This window comes from Jaculus jaculus, chromosome 2 (assembly GCF_020740685.1).
Source record: "Jaculus jaculus isolate mJacJac1 chromosome 2, mJacJac1.mat.Y.cur, whole genome shotgun sequence".
Classification (NCBI taxonomy): Eukaryota; Metazoa; Chordata; class Mammalia; order Rodentia; family Dipodidae; genus Jaculus; species Jaculus jaculus.
Genome location: NC_059103.1, coordinates 7839967 through 7859283, shown reverse-complemented (window position 1 = coordinate 7859283; position 19317 = coordinate 7839967). Strand labels below are relative to the sequence as shown.

At 47.2% G+C, this 19317-nt stretch overlaps 1 protein-coding gene across 4 annotated transcripts in view; it reads right to left on the bottom strand.

Moving 5' to 3' along the window:
* The window catches only part of Prkar1b (protein kinase cAMP-dependent type I regulatory subunit beta), a 188818-nt gene that overhangs the window by 142017 nt on the left and 27484 nt on the right, over positions 1-19317 (bottom strand). For all 4 annotated transcript variants that reach the window (XM_045144391.1, XM_045144392.1, XM_045144389.1 and 1 more), the window contains exon 3: positions 4237-4407. In XM_045144391.1, the coding sequence (XP_045000326.1) occupies positions 4237-4407 (171 nt within the window). The remainder of the gene's footprint in view (positions 1-4236; positions 4408-19317) is intronic.

The window sequence follows — 19317 nt, the reverse complement described above, 5'->3', positions numbered from 1 at the left end:
CTGCTTGAGAGGGGGAGGGGCTATGATGGAGAATGGAGTTTCAAAGGGGAAAGTGGAGGGAGGGAGGGCATTACCATGGGATATTGTTTACAATCATGGAAGTTTTTAATAAAAAAGAAAGAAAGAAAGGAACTAAAGCCATAAGAAAGCGGTGCTTAAAAAAAAAAAAAAAAAGGGCTATGGAGCCAGGTGTGGTGGCGCACACCTTTAATCCCAGCACTCGGAAGGCAGAGGCAGGAGGATCGCCACCAATTTGAGGCCACCCTAAGACGACATAGTGAATTCCAGATCAGGCTGAGCTAGAGTGAGACACTACCTCAAAAAACAAAACAAAAAAAGGGGGGAGCCTATGGAAATAAATAGAGAGTTCTCAAAAGAAGAAATACAGATGGCATATAAACATCTACTGAAATGTTCTACATCCTTACCCATCAGAGAAATTCAAATTAAAACTACTCTGAGATTCCATCTAGCTCTTGTCAGAATGGCTATCATCAAGAAAACAAATGACAATTATTGCTGGTGAGGATGCAGAAAAAGAGGGAACCCTTCTACACTGTTGGTGGGAATGTAAACTGGTCCAACCATTGTGGTTTTCTGGGCCTGGGTTACCTCACTTAATATAATCCTTTCCAGATCCATCCATTTTCCTGAAAATTTCATAACTTCATTTTTCCTTACCACTGAGTAGAACTACATTGTATAAATGTGCCATATCTTCATTATCCACTCATCAGTTGAGGGACATCTAGGCTGGTTCCATTTCCTAACTATTGTGAATAGAGCAGTATTAAACATGGTTAAGCAAGGATCTGTAAGGTAGTGAGATGCGTCCTTAGGATATATGCCTAGGAGTGCCATAGCTGGGTCATATGGTAGATCTATTTCTAGATGTCTTAGGAACCTCCACACTGATTTACACAATAGCTGGACCAGATTGCACACCCACCAACAGTGTAGAAGGGTTCCTTTTTCCATATCCTCACCAACATTTATGGTCATTTGTTTTCATGATGGTAGCCAATCTGACAGGAGTGAGATAGAATCTCAATGTAGTTTTAATCTGCATTTCCCTGATGACTAGGGATATAGAACTTTTTTTTTTTAGATGCTTATATGCCATCTGTATTTCTTCTACTAAGAACTCTCTATTTAGTCCCATAGCCCATTTTTAATTGGGTTGTTTGATTTCTTATTATTTAATTTTATGAGTTCTTTGTATATTCTAGATATTAAAGCCTTTATCAGATATATAGCTGGCAAAGATTTTCTCCCATTCGGTAAGTTGCCTCTTTGCTTTATTCACAGTGTCTTTTGCCATTAAAAAAAAAAAGGCTTGTAATTTCATTAGGTCCCAGTGAATAATCTGTGGCTTTATTGCCTGAGCAATTGGGGTTATATTCAGAAAGTCTTTGCCAAGACCAATATGTTGAAGGATTTCCCCTACTTTTTCCTCTAGCAGTTTCAGAGTTCCAGATCGTATATTAAGGCCTTTGATCCATTTGGACTTAATTCTTGTGCATGGAGAGAGAGAAGGATCTATTTTCATCCTTCTACAGGTACATATCCAGTTTTCCCAGGACCATTTGCTGAAGAGGCTGTCTTTTCTCCAATGAGTATTTTTAGCATTTTTGTCAAAGATCAGGTAGCTTTACCTACCCAGACTTACATCTGGGTCCTCTATTCTGTTCCATTAATCTACATACCTGCTTTTGTGCCAGTACCATGCTGTTTTTGTTACTATGGCTCTGTAATATAGGTTAAAATCAGATATGGTGATACCACCAGCCTTATTTTTGTTGCCCAAAATTGTTTTAGATATTTGAGGGTTTTTTGTGCTTCCAAATGAATTTTTGGGTTGTTTTTTCTATTTCCATGAAGAACGCCATTGGAATTTTGATGGGGATTGCATTAAATGTGTAGATTGCTTTTGGAAAGGTTGCCATTTTCACGATATTGATTCTTCTGATCCAAGAACAAGGGATGTCTTTCCATTTTCTAGTGTCTTCTGCAATTTCTTGCTTGAGTGTTTTAAAGTTTACACTGTAGAGATCCTTCCTTTCCTTAGTTAGGTTTATTCCAAGGTACTTTATTTATTTATTTATTTATTTATTTATTTTGATACAGTTGTGAATGGGAGTGATTCTCTGATTTCATCCTCTGTGTGCTTGTTGTTAGCATACAGGAAGGCTATTGATTTCTTTGTGGTTATTTTTTATCCTGCTACATGGCTATAGGTGTTTATCAGCTCTAACAGTTTGCTGATAGAGTCTTTAGGGTCTTTTATATATAGAATCATGTCATCTGCAAATAATGACAACTTGATCTCTTCCTTTCCAATTTGTATCCTTTTTATGTGTCTCTTGCTTTATTGCTATGGCTAAGACTTCCAGTACTATACTAAATAATAGTGGGGACAGTGGACACCCTTGTCTTCTTTCTGATTTTAGTGGAAAAGCCTCACGTTTTCCACCATTTAGTATTATGTTGGCTATAGGCTTGTCATAAAAAGCCTTTGTTATGTTGAGATATGTTCCTTCTATTCCCAGTCTCTGTAGGACTTTTATCATGAAGGGATGTTGGATCTTGGCAAATGCTTTTTCTGCATCTAATGACATGATCATGTGATTTTTGTCCTTCAGTCCATTTATATAATATATTGCATTTATTGATTTGTGTATGTTGAACCATCCCTGCATCTCTGGGATAAAGCCTATTTGGTTGGGATGAATGATCTTTCTGATATATTCTTGTATTCTGTTTGCCAATATTTTGTTGAGAAATTTTGCATCTATGTTCATGAGGGAGATTGGTCTGTAATTTTCTTTTTTGTTCTATCTTTGCCTGGTTTTGGTATCAGGGTGATGCTGGCTTCATAGAAGGAGTTTGGCAGGATTCCTTCTTTTTCTATTTTATGGAAAAGTTTAAGTATTAGTGTTAGTTCTTCCAGGAAGGTCTGGTAAAATTCACCAGTGAATCCATCTGGGCCTGGACTTTTTTTAGTTGGGAGATTTTTGATAACCACTTGAATCTCCATATACTTGTTATAGGTCTGTTTAAGTGGTTAATCTCATCTTGATTTAAATTAGGTAGGTCATATAAATCAAGGAAATCATTCATTTCTTTCAGATTTTCAAATTTAGTGGAGTATATGTTCTTACAGTAAGTTCCTATGATTTTTTTAATTTCTCTGGTATCTATTGTGATAGTGACTTTTTCATCTCTAATTTTATTAATTTGTGTCTCTTCTCTTTCTTTTGGTTAGATGTGCTAAAAGTTTATCAATCTCGTTTATCTTTCCAAAGAATGAACTCTTTGTTTCATTGATTCTTTGGATTGTTTTTTGTTTGTTTGTTTGTTTCTATTTCATTAATTTCTGCCCTAATCTTTATTATTTCTTCCTGTCTACTGAGTTTGGGTTTGCCTTGTTCTTCTTTTTCCAAGGCTTTAAGGTGAACCATTAAGTTGTTTACTTGCAACCTTTCTAATTTCTAATTTCTTAGTATAGGCACTTAAAGCTATAAGTTTCCCTCTTAGGACTGCTTTCATTGTATCCCAAAGTTTTTGGTATGTTGTATTCTCACTATCATTTGACCCTATGAATTTTGTGATTTCCTTCTTGATTTCTTCATTGACCCATTATTTAGTAGTGTATTGTTTAGTTTCCATGATTCTGTGTATGCTCTATAGCTTTTCTTACTATTGATTTGTAAGTTTGATCCCATTGTGATCAGATAGAGTGTAAGGAATTATTTCAGTTTTCCTGTACTTGTTAAGATTTGTTTTGTGTCCTAATATATGGTCTGTTTTAGAGAATGTTCCATGTGCTGCTGAACAGAATGTGTATTCTACAGCATTTGGATGAAATGCCCTGTATATACCTGTTAGGTCCATTCGTTCTATGATCTCATTTAATCCAGATGCATCTCTGCTTATTTTTTGCTGGGATAACCTGTCAATTGATGAGAGTGGGGTGTTAAAGTCACCCACTACAACTGTGTTTGGTGCAATCTGTGACCATAGTTCTAGTAGAATTTGTTTGCTAAGCATATGCTTGGGTCCTGGTGGTCTGAGAAAGATGATGGAGACCCAAATCCCACCCATAACCATAGCTCCCATCCCATGTGGCTCCAAGCTCTGGTGGGAAAGGAAACCAAGATCTTCAGGAGTGGTAGGGACAGCCTGAGTATGTTTGGCCACATGCTGGGCCTTGTGCAGAAGCCAAGGGTCCCTCACCTTCCTCACGTAGGAGACAGCATCCTCTTCTGTGTAGACCTCAGCACTGACACCCCCACGCCGGCACCGCACCTTCACCACAGGGTTTGGTGGCGTCGGTGACACCTCCTCATCATGGGAATCCGACTGTGAGTTCGACTTCTGCCATGCCAGAATCTGCCTGTTTTCTTCCTGAAAGGGAAGGAAAAGGACAAACAAATCAGCTGCCATCTGTGTCAGGCAGCACAGGCCTGTAATCCCAGCTACTCAGGAGGCTGAAGCAGAAAAATCAAAAATTCAGTCTGTGGCTGCAGTGATGGCTTAGTGATTAAGACACTTGCCTGGGAAGTCTAAGGACCCAGGTTCAATCTCCAGGACCAACACAAGCCAGATGCATAAAGTGGCACATGCATCTGGAGTTTGTTGGTAGTGGCTGGAGACCCAAGAAAGCCCATTTTCTCTATGTGACCCCGCTCATAGATAAATAAATATTTTTTAAAACAAATATAAATAAATAAAACAAAAAAAACCAAAGTTCTATCTGGGCTATAGAGTTAATTCAAAGCTATTTTGCACAACTTAGTAAGACTTTGTCTCAAGTCAAAAGGAAGCTGGGGATGGAGCTCAGCAGTAAAGCCCAGACCTAAAATTCCCTAATAAGAGGCTGGGGGTGTGGCTCAGTGAGAACACTGCCTGGAATGAGGGGCTGGGGGCGTGGCTCAGTGGTAGAATAGCTGCCTAGAATCCTCCACTCAGGCACTGGAGGTGTGGCTCAGTGGTAGAGCTCCTGCCTAGAATCCCCCAGTGAGGGGCTGGGGTGTGGCTCAGTGGTAGAGCTCCTGTCTAGAATCCCCCAGTGTGGGGCTGAGGTATGGCTCAGTGGTAGAGCACCTGCCTAGAATCCCCCAGTGAGGGGCTGGGGGTGTGGCTCAGTGGTAGAGCACCTGCCTAGAATCCCCCAGTGAAGGACTGGGGATGTGGCTCAGTGGTAGAGCTCCTGCCTAGAATCCCCCAGTGAGGGGCTGGGGGCGTGGCTCAGTGGTAGAGCTCCTGCCTAGAATCCCCCAGTGAGGGGCTGGGGGCATGGCTCAGTGGCAGAGCTGCTGCCTAGAATCCCCAGCGAGGGGCTTGGGTGTGGCTTAGTGGTACAGCCCTTTCCCTGAATACTCCAGTGAGGCGGGTGGGGGCATGGCTCAGTGGGTAGAGAGCTTGCTAGAACTCCCCAATAAAGAGCTAGGGGGGTGTGGTTCAATGATGAGTGCTTGTCTAGAAACCAGTGAGTAGCTGGGGGTGTGGCTCTGTGGTAGAGCACTTGCCTAGTATTTTCCAGGCCCTTAGCTCTAGCCCTACTACAAGAGGAGGAGGAAGAGAAGGGGAAGGCACACACATGAGAGAGAGGAGTGGGGTAGACTGACAGAGCAGAGCCTAGCCTGAGAGTCCTTGTGGCTGGAGGAGGCATCCCCACACAGGACAAGGCAAGGGACTCACAATTCATCCTACATTTTCCAGTCACCATCACTCCTAGGGGATCGTCTTGCCTGCCAACCGCTCATCATGAAGATCTTCTTATTAGAGATAGCTTTATAGTCAGCTCATGTCTCTACCTTCCCTCCAGACATCGGGCCATTACCCACCAGGTCCCGGGCATCTCTACATCCCCCTGCTCCCTGCTGGACAGCTCTGCTGACCTCAGTGCCCTCACTCCTGATTCTCTTCTCATTGATATATTGAGCAAAGTTTATTTCAGGGCCTATTCTGGGTGCCAGACCTCAAGGCCTCAGGTTGAGACCAGCACTGGCCATCTACGGTCCAGGAACGGTTCTGCTCTCCCTGGGTCCTGTTGACGGGGAGCCAGCAGGGAGACCTACCAGCAGTGCTCTCTGTCCTCCAGCCACAGAGCCACTCGGCGCTCCCCTTGATCCCACTCCCGCACCGGGTCCTTTGAACTGGCAGCTCTGCCTGCCTCGCATGCCCAGAGCCTCCGCCCTAAGTCCCCAGAAAAAACAAGAAGCCCAAGACATGAGAGGAGGGGAGGGGAGGGGAGGGGAGGGGAGGGGAGGGGAGGGGAGGGGAGGGGAGGGGAGGGGAGGGGAGGGGAGGGGAGAAAGGAGAAAGGAGAAAGAAGAAAGAAGAAAGAAGAAAGAAGAAAGAAGAAAGAAGAAAGAAGAAAGAAGAAAGAAGAAAGAAGAAAGAAGAAAGAAGAAAGAAGAAAGAAGAAAGAAGAAAGAAGAAAGAAGAAGAGAAATGAGAAGAGAAGGGAAAGGACGTGAAGGGAAGCCAAGGGGGATAGTTTCTGCTCAAGCATGCAGATCTGTCCTGTTCAGTCTACAGTAGCGGCTCCCTGGCTGCAGAAGCTGTCTACCCTGAGACCAACCCTGCAGGAAGAGACAGGCTACAGGAGGAGCCGTGCACGCCTCCACTGGAGTTCATCCCTCCTCTCCCTCCTCCCCCAGGCCACAGCATCACTTCCCAGTGTCAGTCATTCTTGGTCAATGGCAGTCAGAAGATATTAAATGGAAAATTCCAGAAATAACACATTCTAAAAGAAATGTTTTATAATTATATTCATTTATTTAAGAGGGACAGAAAAGGCTGGAGAGATGACTTAGCAGTTAAGGCACTTGCCTGCAAAGCCTAAGGACCCAGGTTCGATTCACCAGTACCCATGTAAGCCAGATGCACAAAGTGGCGCATGTGTCTGGAATTCATTGCAGTGGCTAGAGGCCCTGATGCGTCCAATTTCTTCCTCCCTCCCTCTCTCTCTCTCCCCCCCCCCCAGCCTCTTTCTCACTTCCTCACTCTCTCTCTCTCAAATAAATAAAATAAAATAACAGCAAGACAAAGAGATGGAAAAAAGAGTATGGGCATACCAAGACCTTCTACCACGGAAAATGAGCTCCAGACACACACACCACTTCAAGCTTCTAGCTTAAATGGGTACTGGGAAATTAAACCCAGACCAACAGGCACTGCAAGCAAGTACCTTTAACTGCTGAGCCATCTCTCCAGCACCTAAACATATTTTTATGTGTATGTGTGAGGGGGGTGCATCAGGGTCTCTTGCCACCATATGCTATATGGTTGTGCCATTTTTGTGTGTGTCTAGTTGTGTGTGGGTGCTGGGGAGTTGAACCTGGGCAAGCGGGCTTTGCAAGCAATTGCCTTTAACCGCTGAGCCATTTCCCTAGCTCCCGATAAATAAGTTATATTGGTAAACTGTTATGTGCTGTTGAAGCTTGATGGCTCTGGGAAAGTGGTAAGCCCCCTCCTCCCCTGCATGTTTACAAGAACTGAAAACAAAATGCCCTTGAGAATCTAGGAGGAAAACCATTTCCCAGGTTATCTGGCACCCCACACTAAATCTTTGTAACTTGTAAGTGTATGTATGTATATATATGTGTGAGATCACATGTGCATGCATGATGCAAGTGTGGAGGTCAAAGATAACCTCGGGGTATTGATCCTCTCCTCTCACCTTGTTTGAGACAAGGTATCTCTCTCTCTCTCTCTCTCTCTCTCTCTCTCTCTCTCTCTCTTTTCCTTTGAAATAGGGTCCCACACTAGCCCAGGCTGACCTGGAATTCACTATGTAGTCTCAGGGTGGCCTCAAACTCACGTCAGTCCTCCTATCTCTGCCTCCCAAGTGCTGGGATTAAAGGCATGTGCCACTACGCCCAGCTGTCTTTCTTATTTTTAAATTTTTATTTATGTACTGTACGCGCGCATTCGGGTAGCTGGGAGATTGAACCTGGGCCAGCAGGCACTACAGGCAAGTGCTTTTCACTACTGAGCCATATCCCTAGCCCCTGTTTTCCTTTTCTTTTCTAATTTTTGTGTTTTTTTTGGGGGGGGCAATGGGAAAGCTAGTCTACCTGCCCTGTGAGTCTGGGACTCTCCTGGCTCTACCTCCCACTGCCCTAGACATGACGGGATTACAGACGCATGCATCACCTTGCATCCAGGTTTACATGGATGCTGGAGATTAAACTGGATCAATAGGCTTGTACAGCAAGCACCTTTAACTGCTGAGCCATCTTCCCAGCCCCTAAACATTAAGACTTAAATAAAGGACAAAGACTTGAGCCCTTTGTCCCGTGGTGTAAAAATGCCTGTTGTGAGAACTGCTTCACCAGAGGAGAAGCCGCGGCCTGGCACTGCTGATCCATCATGAACTCCGGCTATTCCAGGCTTCCCCAGTCGTGTCTGCTGGATGTTGTAAGCACCTGATCTAATGTCTGTTACGGATCTGCTGCTTGCCATCAGTTCTTACACTTTTCCGTATGACTGCTCCAGTACTTTCTGTCGGATGTTGCTCAGTGCCCAGCTTGATGTTCTCTTCTTTATCTGCACCTTACCATTCCTTCTACTTTTTAAAAAAATTTTTTGTTGGGCTGGAGAGATGGCTTAGCGGTTAAGCGCTTGCCTGTGAAGCCTAAGGACCCTGGTTCAAGGCTCGGTTCCCCAGGTCCCACGTTAGCCAGATGCACAAGGGGGCGCACGCGTCTGGAGTTCGTTTGCAGTGGCTGGAAGCCCTGGCGCGCCCATTCTCTCTCTCTCCCTCAATGTGTCTTTCTCTCTGTGTCTATAGCTCTCAAATAAATAAATAAATAATGAACAACAACAACAAAAAAAAAATTTTTGTTTCTTTTTATTTATTTGAGAGTGACAGACAAAGAGGCAGAGAGACAGAGAGAGAATGGGCACGCCAGGACCTTCAGCCACTGCAAACAAACTCCAGATGCGTGTGCCCCCTTGTGCATCTGGCTAACGTGGGTCCTGGGGAACCGAGCCTCGAACCAGGGTCCTTAGGCTTCACAGGCAAGCGCTTAACCACTAAGCCATCTCTTTAGCCCATCCTTCTACTTTTGTTTGCTATATCCCTAATAAATTTATTCATACAAAACTGAAAATATATGTTGATCATTTTTCTTCTTCTACTTTTGTTTGCTATATCCCTAATAAATTTATTCATACAAAACTGAAAATATAAGTTGATCATTTTTCCAGACACACAAGATAGTTCATAAGGCATTGGTTTATTTTATTTTTAAAAAAGATTTTATTTATGTATTCATTTATTTGAGAGACGGAGGGAGAGAGAGAAAGAGGCAGATAGAATGAGAGAGAGAGAATGGGTGCACCAGGGCCTCCAGCTGCTGCAAACGAACTCCAGATGTGTGCATTACCTTGTGCATCTGGGCAATGTGGGTCCTGGGGAATTGAACCTGGATCCTCTGACTTTGCAGGCAAGTGCTTTAACCACTAAGTCACATTGATTTATTCTGTTTTTATCATTGTCTTTTGTTTGTTTTTGCAGTGATGCCAGTGGAATCCAGGCTTCAAACAAGCTAATCAAGCACTCAAACTACTGAGCCAAGCCCCAGACCCTCACTAGAGGATGTTAAACCAGTGCTCTACCTGTGGGCTATATCCCAGGCCTCTTTTTTTGTTTGTTTGTTTGTTTGTTTTTTGTTTTTCGAGGTAGGGTTTCACTCTAGTCCAGACTGACCTGGAATTCACTATGTAGTCCCAGGGTGGCCTCGAACTCATGGCGATACTCCTACCTCAGCCTCCCAAGAGCTGGGATAAAAGGCGTGCGCCACCACACCTGGCCCTGGTCCTCTTTTACTTTTCATTTGTGATAAGTTCTGACTAAGTTGCCAAGACTAGGCCTGAACTCAATCTGTAACTCAGGTTGGCTTTGAACTCAAAATCCTACTGCTTCAGCCTCCAAGTTGCTGGAGTTACAGACTTCCCGCCCTCCTCCACTCGCCCTTCAACTCCGGTCAGCACTCAGGACACCTCTGCCTGAGTCCTCCGTGACCATCAGAGCGGAGGAAGTCTTGCAACAGGCTGGGTTTGTGACCGTCCTTATGGGTCAGGAGATGGGTGCATTCAGGTAGATTGTCTACTTCTCCATCTGCGCTTTCTGATGGCTCCAGACAGAACCCAGGCCACTGCAACTAAGATCCTGGCTTCAAGGTGCCCACCTCCAGATGCACATGCATCTAGGGTCCTGGAGAAGAATAATGCAACACCAAGTGAGGCCAAGACTGGACACCCTTCCCTTGAACATGACTCTCCTGCCTTGACTTCAAACGTTGCCCTTTCAAACATTTGACCCACTTCAAATCAGCCGTCCAAGTGTGAAAACTCAAGGGAAGAGGTCACATAGCACAGCCAGGTGGAGGAAGTACAGCAGGCTTGGAGTCCTCACGGAGCCCTGGCTTCCCGCAACCTCAGGGAACACGCAGCTGTCTGCGTTCCCGTCCTGCGACCTCGGGGAACTCACAGCTGTCCGCGTTCCTGTCCTGCGATCTCGGGGAACTCACAGCTGTCGAGGTTCCTGTCCTGCGACCTCAGGGAACTCACAGCTGTCCAGGTTCCCGTCCTGCGACCTCGGGGAACACACAGCTGTCCACGTTCCTATCCTGCGACCTCAGGGAACTCACAGCTGTCCACGTTCCCGTCCTGCGATCTCGGGGAACTCACAGCTGTCCGCGTTCCTGTCCTGCGACCTCAGGGAACTCACAGCTGTCCACGTTCCTATCCTGCTACCTCAGGGAACTCACAGCTGTCCACGTTCCCGTCCTGCGACCTCGGGGAACACACAGCTGTCCACGTTCCTATCCTGCAACCTCGGGGAACACACAGCTGTCCGCGTTCCTGTCCTGCGACCTCGGGGAACTCACAGCTGTCCACGTTCCCATCCTGCGACCTCGGGGAACTCACAGCTGTCCAGGTTCCCGTCCTGCGACCTCGGGGAACACACAGCTGTCCACGTTCCTATCCTGCGACCTCGGGGAACACACAGCTGTCCACGTTCCCATCCTGCTACCTCGGGGAACTCACAGCTGTCCAAGTTCCTATCCTGCTACCTCAGGGAACACGCAGCTGTCCACGTTCCTATCCTGCTACCTTGGGGAACACATAGGTGTCCAGGTTCCTATCCTGCTACCTCGGGGAACACACAGCTGTCCACGTTCCTATCCTGCTCCTTGGGGAACACGCAGCTGTCCACGTTCCTATCCTGCTACCTCGGGGAACACGCAGCTGTCCATGTTCCTATCCTGCACCTCGGGGAACACGCAGCTGTCCACGTTCCTGTCCTGCTACCTCGGGGAACACACAGCTGTCCACGTTCCCTACCTGCTCCTTGGGGAACACGCAGCTGTCCACGTTCCTATCCTGCTACCTCGGGGAACACGCAGCTGTCCACGTTCCTATCCTGCTACCTCGGGGAACACACAGCTGTCCAGGTTCCTATCCTGCTACCTCGGGGAACACGCAGCTGTCCAGGTTCCTATCCTGCTACCTCGGGGAACACGCAGCTGTCCAGGTTCCTATCCTGCTACCTCGGGGAACACGCAGCTGTCCACGTTCCTATCCTGCTACCTCGGGGAACACACAGCTGTCCAGGTTCCTATCCTGCGACCTCGGGGAACACACAGCTGTCCAGGTTCCTATCCTGCTACCTCGGGGAACACGCAGCTGTCCAGGTTCCTATCCTGCTACCTCGGGGAACACGCAGCTGTCCAGGTTCCTATCCTGCTACCTCGGGGAACACGCAGCTGTCCACGTTCCTATCCTGCTACCTCGGGGAACACGCAGCTGTCCAGGTTCCTATCCTGCTACCTCGGGGAACACACAGCTGTCCACGTTCCTATCCTGCTACCTCGGGGAACACGCAGCTGTCCACGTTCCTATCCTGCTACCTCGGGGAACACGCAGCTGTCCACGTTCCTATCCTGCTACCTCGGGGAACACGCAGCTGTCCAGGTTCCTATCCTGCGACCTCGGGGAACACACAGCTGTCCAGGTTCCTATCCTGCGACCTCGGGGAACACACAGCTGTCCAGGTTCCTATCCTGCTACCTCGGGGAACACGCAGCTGTCCACGTTCCTATCCTGCTCCTTGGGGAACACGCAGCTGTCCAGGTTCCTATCCTGCTACCTCGGGGAACACGCAGCTGTCCACGTTCCTATCCTGCTCCTTGGGGAACACGCAGCTGTCCACGTTCCTATCCTGCTACCTCGGGGAACACGCAGCTGTCCACGTTCCTATCCTGCTACCTCGGGGAACACACAACTGTCCAGGTTCCTATCCTGCTACCTCGGGGAACTCACAGCTGTCCAGGTTCCTATCCTGCGACCTCGGGGAACACACAGCTGTCCGCGTTCCCGTCCTGCAACCTCGGGGAACTCACAGCTGTCCACGTTCCTATCCTGCTACCTCGGGGAACACGCAGCTGTCCACGTTCCTATCCTGCTACCTCGGGGAACACACAACTGTCCAGGTTCCTATCCTGCTACCTCGGGGAACACGCAGCTGTCCACGTTCCTATCCTGCGACCTCGGGGAACACACAGCTGTCCACGTTCCTATCCTGCTCCTTGGGGAACACGCAGCTGTCCACGTTCCTATCCTGCTACCTCGGGGAACACGCAGCTGTCCACGTTCCTATCCTGCTCCTTGGGGAACACGCAGCTGTCCACGTTCCTATCCTGCTACCTCGGGGAACACGCAGCTGTCCACGTTCCTATCCTGCTACCTCGGGGAACACGCAGCTGTCCAGGTTCCTATCCTGCTACCTCAGGGAACTCACAGCTGTCAGGTTCCTATCCTGCGACCTCGGGGAACTCACAGCTGTCCGCGTTCCCGTCCTGCTACCTCGGGGAACACGCAGCTGTCCACGTTCCTATCCTGCTCCTCGGGGAACACGCAGCTGTCCACGTTCCTATCCTGCTCCTCAGGGAACACACAGCTGTCCATGTTCCTATCCTGCGACCTCGGGGAACACGCAGCTGTCCACGTTCCTATCCTGCGACCTCGGGGAACACACAGCTGTCCAGGTTCCTATCCTGCTACCTCAGGGAACACGCAGCTGTCCACGTTCCTATCCTGCTACCTCGGAGAACACGCAGCTGTCCACGTTCCTATCCTGCTACCTCAGGGAACACGCAGCTGTCCACGTTCCTATCCTGCTACCTCAGGGAACTCACAGCTGTCCAGGTTCCTATCCTGCTACCTCGGGGAACTCACAGCTGTCCGCGTTCCTATCCTGCTACCTCGGGGAACTCACAGCTGTCCGCGTTCCCGTCCTGCTACCTCGGGGAACACGCAGCTGTCCACGTTCCTATCCTGCTCCTCGGGGAACACACAGCTGTCCACGTTCCTATCCTGCTCCTCAGGGAACACGCAGCTGTCCACGTTCCTATCCTGCTCCTCAGGGAACACACAGCTGTCCATGTTCCTATCCTGCGACCTCGGGGAACACGCAGCTGTCCAGGTTCCTATCCTGCGACCTCGGGGAACACGCAGCTGTCCACGTTCCTATCCTGCTACCTCGGGGAACACGCAGCTGTCCAGGTTCCTAGAGCCTCCCAGGCCTGTGAAAACTGAAGGTTGTAAGTGGAAGATGCAACCTTGTGCTGAAGCTAGTGAACATGGGAAGCACTCTACTCAGACTAGAGCAGACACAGCTGCCACAATCAGGGCAGGACTCCACTAGGCCTTGTCAACACTGTCCGGAACTCCCATTCCTCATCTACTCGACCAGCAATATGCAGCAGGACAGAAACCCACTTCCAATGGGCTGGTACAGAACCCCTTCTCACAGTCCCATCAGCACCACAACAGAAGATACAGCCCCTCACCCTTCATAGCACCTCACACCTGCAGATCCTAAACACCCAAGAGGAAATTACCAAGGATATGATTGTTCAATACAGTTTCATGCATTGCTTAAAAATATCTTTTTTTCAGAATTTCCAGCCAGAAGACAGCAGGTGGGTGACATGCGTCTTATCCCTACAGACACTCCACTCCAATGATAGTAACATTAAATATGTGCATATATAAATCTGCACCACCAAGGAGAACAGGAGAGACTCCATCAAGAGATCTGAAAATATTCTTGGAAAATGAACAGAAGACTCCGATGCTGAATCTGGCACAGACCCAGATTTCTCTGGATGTGAAAAAAGAGCACCATGCCTCACAGAATCCACAGGTGGACCTCATGTGAGGAAGGTCAAAGGTCAAGCAAGAATAAGACCACGGGCCAGGAGGCCCTGCACTAACAGGCTCTCTACATGGCTTCTTTATTATTATTATTATTATTATTATTATTATTATTATTATTGGTTTTTCAGGTTAGGGTCTCACTCTGGCCCAAGCTGACCTGGAATTAACTATATAGTCTCAGGATGGCCTCGAACTCACAGCGATCCTCTCACCTCTGCCTCCCGAGTGATGAGATTAAAGGCATGCGCCACCACTCCTGGCTCTACATGGCTTCTTACTGCCCCCTCGGCTTAGCTTTTTAAAAAAAAAATGTATTTTATTTTTGCTTGTTTATTGAAAGAGAGAGAGAGAAAGGGCACACCAGGGCCTGCAGCCACTGCAAACGAACTTCAGAGGCATGTGCAACATTGTACATCTGGCTTTACATGGGTCCTGGGGAATCAAACCTGGGTCCTTAGGCTTTGCTGGCAAGTGCCTTAACCTTCTCTCCAGCCTAGCTTAGCTTTCATTATGAAAAATTTCAAGAAAGTGCAAAAGCAGAGAGTATAATATGATGAGACCAGATTCCCAAAGCTGTGGTCTACCAATGATCAAAACAGATGCACACATGTGAATGTACATTCACTAAAACACTCACACATCCAGAAACAAAACCCATGCAAGTGAGACTGAAGCAAATATTAGATGTCACTTTTTTTTTCTGATTTTTCAAGGTAGGGATTCACTGTAGCTCAGGCTGACCTGAAATTCACTCCATAGTCTCAGGGTGGCCCCGAACTCACAACGATACTCCTACCTCTGCATCCCAAGTGCTGGGATTAAAGATGTGCACCACCACACCCAGCTATATATTTCATTTTAAATACTTAAAGGTGACTCATTTAATTTTAAAATCACCATATTTTTATTCAAACATACCAGGGATATAGGGAAAGGAAAGGCCCAGGGTTCAAGGACCAAGGAGGAAGGAAGGGAAAGTGGCCAGGCCAGGGAGAGGGAGAATACACCATGGGGCCCAGGACCCCGTGTGGAAGAGCAAACGTGGGAAAGGTGACTCTTCAAGCCGCAACCACGGGCTGGAGAGATGGCGTAGCAGTTAAGCGCTTCCCTGTGAAGCCTAAGGACCCCGGTTCGAGGCTCGATTCCCCAGGACCCACGTTAGCCAGATGCACAAGGGGGCGCACGCATCTGGAGTTCGTTTGCAGAGGCTGGAAGCCCTGGCGTGCCCATTCTCTCTCTCCCTCTCTCTCTCTCTCTCTCAACCTCTCTCTCTCTCTCTCTCTGTCACTCTCAAATAAATAAATAAAAATAAACAAAACAAAATTATAAAAAAACAAAAAACCGCAACACAAGGGCTGAAGTGCAGCTCCGCTGTCAGTCCTCAGCTGCCACTGCATTTGCCAGGCGAGCTGGCCCCAAAGCTTCCTGAGGACTCTCCTGTCTCTGCCTCCCTTGGCATCCGTGGGTGTGGCAGCCATGACATATACCGGCCACCTCATCCAGTCTTGTATGTGGGGACTGGAGATTCTAACTCGGGGCTCATACATATGCAGCCAGCATTGCACCCACTGATTGATCGATCTCCCCAGTCCCACAAATGTATTCTCATGTGTTGTGTTACTTTATTTACTTATTTCTGAGAGAGAAAGAGAGGGAAAGGCAGAGAGAGAGAGAGAGAGAGAAAACGGGCGTGCCAACACCTCAAGTCACTGCAAACAAAACTCTAGACACATGCGCCGCCTTGTGCATTTGGCTCACTTGGCTACTGGGGAATCAAATTTGGATCCTTAGGCTTCGCAGGCAAATGCCTTAACTGCTAAGTCATCTCTCCAGCCCTTATCTTTTTTATATTTTTTTAAAAGATATTTTAATTAATTTATTTGCAAGCAGTCAGAAAGAGTGAGAATATGGGTACGCTGGGGCCTCTGCCACAAACTCCAGGGGCACGCTCCACTTCGTGCATCTGGCTTTACGTGGGTGCTGGGGAATCGAACCTGGGCCAGCAGGCTTTGCAGGCAAGCACCTTAACCACTAAGCCATCTCTCCAGCATGTATGTAAGTGCATATATATATGTATATATATGTATGTGTGTATGTATGTATGTATGTATATACACATATACATATATAGATAGATATTGGTTTTTTGAGGTAGGGTTTCACTCTAGCTCAGGCTGACCAGGAACTCACTATGTAGTCTCAGGGTGGCCTCAAATTCATGGCGATCTTCATACCTCTGTCTCCTGAGTGGTGGGATTAAAGGCTTGTGCCACACCTGGCCCATATGTTTAGATATATATGTATTTCTTTATTTTTGGTTGTTTTCAAGGCAAGGTCTCACTCTACCCCAGACTGATCTGGAACTTGTTCTGTAGTCCCAGGCTGGCCTCAAACTCACAGTGATCCTCCTACCTCTGCCTCCCGAGTGCTGGGATTAATGGTGTGAGCCACCACACCTAGCTATGAATGCATTTTTAAAGGTAATTTTTTTGTTGTATTTTTTAATTTTATTTTACTTTTTATTTAGTCATTTGAGAGACAGAGAGAGAGAAGCATATATAGAGAGAATGGGCCTGCAGCCACTGCAAGCAAACTCCAGATGCACGTGCCACCTTGTACATCTGGTTTATGTGGGGCCTGGGGAATCGAACCTGGATCTTTAGGCTTCGCAGGCAAGTACCTTAGCCACTAAGCCATCTCTCCAGCCCCTTTTGTTGTATTTTTAAAAGTACTTTTTTTTAAAGTACTTTATTTATTTATTTATTTATTTATTTATTTATTTATTTATTTGACAGAGATAAGAGGAGAGAGACAAAAAAAGGCAGGGCTTCCTGCCTCTGCAAAATCCAGATGCATGTGCCACTTTGTGCATCTGACTTTACATGGATACTAGGGTATGAAGTTCAGGCCATTAGGCTTTGCAAGCAAGTGCCTTTAACCTCTAAACCATCTCTCTAGCCCCTGTTCTTTTTGTTTGTTTTCTTGCTTTTTGAGATAGGATCTCACTCAAGCCCAGGCTGACCTGGAATTCACTATGAAGTCTCAGGGTGGCCTTGAACTCAAGGTGACCCTCCTACCTCTGCCTCCCAAGTGCTGGGATTAAAGGCGTGTGCCACCACGCCTGGCACCACCTCATCTTTTTTTTGAGCCAGTCTTTTTCTGATTCCAGACCCTGTAGCGCTCCCGATTCTCAGGTCTCTGCTCCCTTTATTTACTTATTTGTTCTGAGAGAGAAAGAGAGGGAAAGGCAGAGAGAGAGAGAGGACGGGGGTGACAGGTGCCCAGCCCTATGCCCAGTTGTTTTACATGGGATCTGGACATTTAAACTCAGGCAATCTTGGGCCTTCAAGCTTGTACAGGAAGCACACTTAACCAATGAACCATCTCTCCAGCCCTTTTTTGGTTTTGGTTTTAGTGGGTATTTTGTGGTGTTAGGAATGGAACTCAGGCCCTTATGCATACCAGTCAAGCACTCTGCCACCGACTGAGCCACGCCCCCTGATTCTAGGCAAGTGCACTACTGCTGAGCTAACCCTAGCTCTTGGTTTGCTGAAACATGATTTCACTTTGTAGCCCAGGCTGACCTTGAACTCTCCATAATCTATCTGCCTCCACCTCCTAAGTACTGAGATTATAGGAATTATAGGAATGAATGATAGGAATGAGCTTCAGCAACTGGTTTGTATGGTTTGTGCTACTGTTTTGGTTTGGTTTGGTTTGGTTTGGTTTGGTTTGGTTTGGTTTGGTTTGGTTTGGTTTTCAAGGTAGGTCTCGCTCTAGCCCAGGCTGACCTAGAATTCACTCTGTAGTCTCCAAGTGGCCTTTAACTCACAGCAGTCCTCCTACCTCTGCCTCCCAAGTGGTGGGATTAAAGGTGTGCACCAACACTCCCAGTTTGTATGATTTTTAAAGTGATAAGTGGACCTGGGGAGATAGTTCAGCAGTCAAAGGCACTTGATTGCAAGCCTGCTGGCCCAAGTTATATGCCCTAGTACCCACAGAAAGCTGGACACAGGGCCAGGCATCGTGGCGCATGCCTTTAATCCAAGCACTAGGGGGGCAGAGGTAGGAGGGTTGCTGTGAGTTCGAGGCCACCCTAACACTACATAGTGAATTCCAGGTCAGCCTGGGCTACAGTGAGACCCTACCTTGAAAAACCAAAAAAGAAGCCAAGCGTGGTGGCACATGCCTTTAAGCCCAGCACTTGGGAGGCTGAGGTAAGAGGATTGTCATGAGTTCAAGGCCAGTCTGAGAGTACATAGTGAATTCAATGTCAGCTTGGACTAGAACAAGACCCTACCTCAAAAACAAAGAAAGGAAGGAAGGAAGGAAGGAAGGAAGGAAGGAGGGAGGGAGGGAGGGAGGGAAGGAAGGAAGGAAGGAAGGAAGGAAGGAAGGAAGGAAGGAAGGAGAGAGACAGGCAAGCAAGCTGGGCACAAAGTAGTTCACAGGCCTCTAATTCCAACACACCTACGGCAGTGGAAGGAGACAGAAAAGTCCAGAAGCTCCAGGGCCAGCCAGATGGAGGTACACACCACCAAAAAGAAAAAGAAAGAAAGGCGAAGCCTGTCTCAAGCAAGGTGTAGATGACAAACACTCTGGGGCTGTCCTCAGACCACACATGTGCTGTGGTAGACATGTTTCCACACACACACACACACACACACACACACACACACACACACGATTTTTTTGAAAGGAAAGAAGGGCTGCAGGAATGGCTTAGCAGTTAAGGTGTTTGCTTGCAAAGCCATAGGACCCAGGTTCGATTTCCCAGGACCCACGTAAGCCAGATGCACAAGGGGGCACACGCATCTGGAGATGGTCTGCAGTGTCTGGAGGCCCTGGTGTGCCCATCCTCTGTCTCTTTCTCTCTCTCTCTCCTCTCTCTCATCTCTTTCCCTCTCTCTAAATAAATAAATATTTTAAAATGAATAAGAGGGAAAACATTTTTTTTCTTTTGGAAAGTATTATTTTGAAAGTCATAAAGTAACTCAGAATACAAAATGAGAAACAGTTCCCTTCTCTTACTTACATTACACAAGTCTACAAAAGGCTACAGGGAAAAGAGGTGGT